Raw genomic sequence first — 6,177 nt, forward strand, 5'->3', positions numbered from 1 at the left:
TCCCAACTTCATCCAGCAGTGTTTTAAACTGGCGATCATTTAAAGCTCGGGCAACAATAAAGTTGACCACCTGAATGACCAGCGACATCACCTCACCAAGCTGCTCGCCACACATTTGAGCACAAAGCGCCTCCTGATGTAGAATGCAATGAAAACTTAGGATGGGTCCATTTTCATGTTCATGAAGAAGCCCTACAAATCCTCTGTTTTTCCCCACCATACACGGAGCACCATCAGTACACACCGAAATTAGTTTATCCATCGGTAGATGTTTTTCTTTAGCGAACTCAGTGAAAGACTTGAATAAATCCTCCCCTCTTGTTGACCTTTTATTGGCAAAACAGCAAGACTTTCTTTACGCAGTATGTCACTGGCAGCATACCTTGCAATCACACTGAACTGGGATAAATGGCTTACGTCTGTTGACTCATCAAGCGAGCAAAAAGTATGGCGCTGCATTTATGTCCTTCACTTGTGTTTCCTCCACTTGATTTGCCATCATGATGGTACGATTGTGAACAGTACTTGCTGACAGAGGCATGTCTTTTATTCATTTGATTATCTTATCTTTATCCGAAAAGTCGTATTAGTTCATTGGCCACATCAAGCATGAATGATTTGGCATACTCGCCATCTGTGAATGGCTTTCCGTTCCTCACTATTGCTAAAGAATCAGCAAAGCTAGCCGAATTCCAGTCACCTTGTCGGGTCCATACACGGAGTTGCTGCTGACTAGCTTGACTAGCTTGCACTCTGCACAGTAGCTCTTGGTATGCCTTCTTCCTGCTGTCCCCCACTGGATATTTCGATGCAAATGTAGCATAGAGTGTGTTGAAGTGCCACTTTATATTTGACCGTTTCATCCATGAAATTTTATCATTGCATATTAGACACACTGCAGAACCCGCTCTCTCCACAAAGGCGAATTCCTCTGTCCATTCATACTGAAATGTACGGTACTAATCTTTTTTCTTTTCGCCATCTCCTTCATCAAAAAGGTTTGCTCTGCATAAATTAGCTAGAAAATTATTTGATTAAAAGGAGAAAAGTTTACTTCTTGACCTCACAATGACCCGTGTAGGTTACCGCATTATCCAATAAAAATAGAGTTTTGGTGTCTGACCCTCCTGTACCCGAAGGACAGCTGGGATTGGCTCCAGCCACCCGCAACCCTGAATTGGAAATGGATTAAAATGCATGAGAATGTTTTATATTTTGAACGTTATTTTTAACACTGTGATTTCTGTAATGTTTTACTTTAAAATGTCAGCAGAATTATTCATTACTTATGGTGTTAAGAAATATCAGTTAAGATTTATCTGCGAGCCAGATGCGGTCATCAAAAGAGCCACAGGTTCCCGACCCCTGCTCTATGGGTTCCAGGTCTGGTGAGTTTGCAGGCTAGTCAAGCACACCAACACCATGGTCATTTAACCAACTTTTGGTGCTTTTGGCAGTGTGGGCAGTCACCAAATCCTGCTGGAAAATGAAATCGGCAACTCCAAAAAGCTGGTCAGCAGAAGGAAGCACGAAGTGCTCTAAAATTTCTTGGTAAACGGGTGCAGTGACTTTGGTTTAAAAAAAACAAACAAAAGCAAACAGTGGACCAACACCAGCAGATGACATTGCACCCCAAATCATCACAGACTGTGGAAACTTAACACTGGACTTCAAACAACTTGGGCTATGAGCTTCTCTACCCTTCCTCCAGACTCTAGGACCTTGGTTTCCAACTGAAATACAAAACTTGCTCTCATCTGAAAAGGGGACTGGGCAACAGTCCAGTTCTTCTTCTCCTTAGCCCAGCTAAGACGCCTCTGCCATTGTCTGTGGTTCAGGAGTGGCTTGACAAGAGGAATACAACAACCGTAGCCAAATTCCTTGACACGGCGGTGTGTGGTGGCCCTTGATGCCTTGACCCCAGCCTCAGTCCATTCCTTGTGAAGTTCACCCAAATTCTTGAATCGATTTTGCTTGACAAGCCTCTCAAGGCTGCGGTTCTCTCGGTTGGTTGTGCATCTTTTTCCTACCACTCAACTTTGTTAACATGCTTGGATACAGCACTCTGTGAACAGCCGGTTTCTTTGGCAATGAATGTTTGTGGCTTACCCTCCTTTGTGAAGGGTGTCAATCATTGTCTTCTGGACAATTGTCAGATCAGCAGTCTTCCCCATGTTTGTGTAGCCTAGTGAACCAAACTGAGTGACCATTTTGAAGGTTCAGGACACCTTTGCAGGTGTTTTGAGTTGACTAGCTGAGTGGCATGTCACCATATTCTAATTTATTGAGATAGTGATTTGGTGGGTTTTTGTTAAATGTGGGCCAAAGGCATCACAATTAAAAGACCGATCCATCCATCCATTTTCCTCTGCTTATCTGGAACCGGGTCGCGGGGCCAGCAGTCTAAGCAAAGATGCCCAGACTTCCCTCTCTCCAGACACTTCCTCCAGCTCCTCAATGCCGAGGCGTTCCCAGGCCAGCCGAGAGACATAGTCCCTCCAGCATGTCCTGGGTCTTCCCCGGGGCCTCCTCTCGGACCCAACGGCTTAAACTACTTCAGTCTGTGTGTACTGAATTTATATAATACACGAGTTTCACTATTTGAGTTGAATTACTGAAATAAATGGACTTTTCATGATATTCTAATTTATTGAGATGCACCTGTATGTGCTCAGAATGCTTAGAATTGCAGCCGTGCACTTTGGCCACAAGGGGGCTCATATACAGTCGGCAGCCTTTGCAGCACTCACAGTGGTGAATAATCATTAAAAATATCTCCTATTCACATTATAAGGATCAGCACCAAATTCTAATCAGTTGTTCTGTGGCCCATACCCTACCTTGCCAAAACATTTCATTGAAATCCATTCATTACTATTTGAGCTATGCTTTTAACAAACAGACCAACCAACAAACGCCAGCAAAAACATAATCCTCGCACTTGGCAGAGGTAATAACTATCAAACCTTAGTTGCAAGTACAAATACTTTTGACTGTTCCAAGAGGTCTTAACATTTTATTTCAATAATAAACTAGAATTACCACTTTTAACTTCAGAAGGATGACAGGTGCAAGCACACTAATTATTTGGGTTCATGTACTAGGTGCAGCAGTGCAAAGTCAAAAGGGCTGGATGAGGTGGAATACAAATCTGACAGTGTGGTGAATAAATTTGACTTTGTAACAGCTAATGTCAACACCAGCTCAACAAATGGACCAAGGCTTCTCCTCTCATATTGTTGGAGCAAAGTGGCACAGTCTGAACACAGCACCTTACATCTGTAGCTAGAAGCAGATAGTGTGGATTTTTATTAAGAGGATCTGCCAGGAAGAATGAGATAAACTGCCCTAGGTCTGCAAAGCTTGAGGAGACTTGGCCAAGAAGACTGGAATCTGTAATTCCTGCCAAAGGGGCTTCTACGAAGTACTGAATCAAGGCTCTGAATACCCATGGATGTGCTCTCCTACCGGCCTTGTTTATAAATTCGAATACAAAAAAAAATTTCTTACATTTCTCTCTGTTATTAGCCAACAGCTGTGTAAAAACATTCAGGCCTTAGCCTTTCGGGTTTAGCCGGCACTGAGTGTCGCTTTCACTGGTTAAAATGACAAACATCGCTGGCAGCAGTTTACAAACCTTTAGCCATGTCTGGAGCACTGTTCCCTCATCTGCTTCATGCTGAGGGCTTGTGTTGAAAAGTCTGCAGTCCAGGATCAAACCTTAATGCTGTCCCTCTGTTTCTCTGTACAGATGAGTCACGCAGGAGAAGTCAGGAGCTGCTCTCAGGCTGGGTCAGGGGTATGTGCGACACACATCAGCAGTATACAGCACTCCATCTGTTTGTAGCTTGTTTCTGAATCAGGCCCCTCCTCTCTTTTTCTTCCAGTTCTTTGCCAGTATGCTCACATACCCTTTTGTTTTGGTGTCAAACCTCATGGCTGTCAATAACTGCGGGTGAGTTGGCGGGTGATATGCTTTTGCAAATCCTCCCAAGTACTAGATCAAGCTCACTCATATCCCCACTCTCCTTTAGGCTTGCTGGAGGCCTACCTCCCTATGCATCAGTATATCCCACCTGGGTGGACTGCTGGAGGCATCTAAGCAGAGAGGTAAAAGGATCAGATACCTAAGACCTGTGAGATAGACCCAGATGCAATATTCAACACTGGTGTGGGTGGATGTGGAGGTTTTACTGCTGTCGGTTTAGCCATCAGTAAGCGTCACATGGATCATAGCATGTTACCACTACAGTATATTTAACATTGTGCACAGTGGCTTTCATGTAGAATAATAAGCACCTCATTTTTGAGATACTAAAGGGTTTGCAGCAGAGGTCACACTAAACTTGTTCATTTTGATGAACAGGGTCATAAAAATTGTCATAATTCATTATTACTCCTCAATTTAATTTAAATTTTTAATGCTAAAACATTTAATAACATTTAATTTTCATTGTTGAAAAAATTTAGAAAAAAAAAATCAACCGGACTTGGGTTTTAGGTTTAGGTTTTCATTCATTTTTTAATAATTAATACACAGAACAAGCTAATGTGCAGCCACCTGGTGCCACTAAAAACACTGCGCCCAGTTTGCGTAAACAAGCAAATATAAACATTGCAATTTTACAAAATTAGACATGTACCATTAAAATATGAACTGATTAACAAGAAGGTAGGCTAACTGAACTGAGCTCAGCTGACCTGCTGTAGCCTGCTGCAGAGGTGATGGTCACTAGGTTTCTCATGGCCCTTAACATTTTGATCTGGAAGCTGAATCCACATCTGCTGCCGCACTGGAGACTGGATTCGCCAGCTCCAGCCAGAGTTTTGAAGTTGGGAAACACTTTTCTCTAGAATTGATCTGAACCTGCCGCGTTCACTTCACCAGGAGGGGTCTGTGCTCCTTCTGCACCCCTCTGTAATCTGTAGTGGTCACAGATGCACTTCCATGGCTGTTCAACGTGCCATTAGCTCCTGGAAAACGAGATTGCCCTCTGTCAAAATGAGGGACCTATGCCATCGCCGTGCCATCGCCATGCCATCCGTACATGGGCACCTGCTATTTGTAGCACCCCTGTTTTAATGTTTTATATGCTGTGATCTCGTTATATGCCATGAGCATTAAATAATTTCAAAAGTCAGACATGGGCAGTGCTGAAAACATTTGGCCTTTGGGTTCCATGTGTACTGTAACATCCAGCCACTGCCAACACTTCTTTCCTCTCTTCATTCCAGGGCAACATGTGCAGAGGCAACAGTTTATTTTTCCGGAAGCTTCCAGCAGGAAAGATGTATGCTGTTGGCCAGAAGAGATTTTTTTAAAGCCTTGAGAAAACTGAGCTGACCTTAATTGTGGTAATAAAACAAAACAAAAACAAAAAAAGGGCATGATCTGGAGTTTGGACAGTCAGCATTTAATCTTTTTTGTATGTACTTGTTTACTATGAAACAGTTTTCCTTCAACAACTTGCTGTCATGGAATTAAAACATTAGTTTCAAGCAGGTTGTGTTTTACTAACAAATGTACTGAATAAACTGCAGGCTCCAGAAACCATGAGATGAAACGATGCGTTTCTCTTTTTAAACCCACATGTACAAAAGCTGATGGGAGGACAGGTCGTGCTGGCAGCAGCGTGTCTGCTCCTCCATGCTTTTATCTATGGATCAGTGACTCCCTTTCATCCATGTGATGGGATGTTTGTAGAAAACAGCGCCTCAGTCTGCATGTGTTCATGTTTTAATAATTCACACAATGATCATGTGGGACTTCTTGTCATGTGGTATTGTCTTGATGTGTTGATTATTGTGAAGCACACTACTAAAAGGAGGGAACAGAGTGGTGGTTATGCAGAGCATGTATGGATGAACAGAGGCATGGAGAGGAGCCTGAGCTGACCAAAATCTCTCTGAGGAGAGCGCTTACATCAACTCACTCTGACTGACCCAAATAAAAACTGCTTTTTTTGGACCTTGTCTTTCTTGTTGAGGTGTTTGAATGTAACTATGTGAAATGATGCACACACTTAAGAGCCAGTAGGGAAAAGAATCATGCACACAAAACAGTACTACTGCTTGGATACAGGTGTTCTGAGTTAAGACATCTCTGGCACTGTTGCCAGTGCTTTTCCTACTTTAATCACATGAAAAGACCCAAACCAACAATGAGTGTCTACAAGT

General features: G+C 42.9%; 1 protein-coding gene across 1 annotated transcript in view; it reads left to right on the forward strand.

Annotated features, from left to right (window-relative positions):
* mtch2 (mitochondrial carrier homolog 2) overlaps positions 1–5,973 on the forward strand; it is a 24,957-nt gene extending 18,984 nt beyond the window's left edge. Inside the window, exons 10-13 of the mRNA XM_020613718.1 lie at positions 3,752–3,799; positions 3,888–3,955; positions 4,035–4,110; positions 5,236–5,973. Of these exons, the coding sequence (XP_020469374.1) occupies positions 3,752–3,799; positions 3,888–3,955; positions 4,035–4,110; positions 5,236–5,322 (279 nt within the window). The 3' untranslated portion in view covers positions 5,323–5,973. The remainder of the gene's footprint in view (positions 1–3,751; positions 3,800–3,887; positions 3,956–4,034; positions 4,111–5,235) is intronic.
* The last annotated feature ends 204 nt before the right edge of the window (positions 5,974–6,177 follow it).

This window comes from Monopterus albus, unplaced genomic scaffold (genome assembly GCF_001952655.1).
Source record: "Monopterus albus unplaced genomic scaffold, M_albus_1.0 scaffold137.1, whole genome shotgun sequence".
Lineage (NCBI taxonomy): Eukaryota > Metazoa > Chordata > Actinopteri > Synbranchiformes > Synbranchidae > Monopterus > Monopterus albus.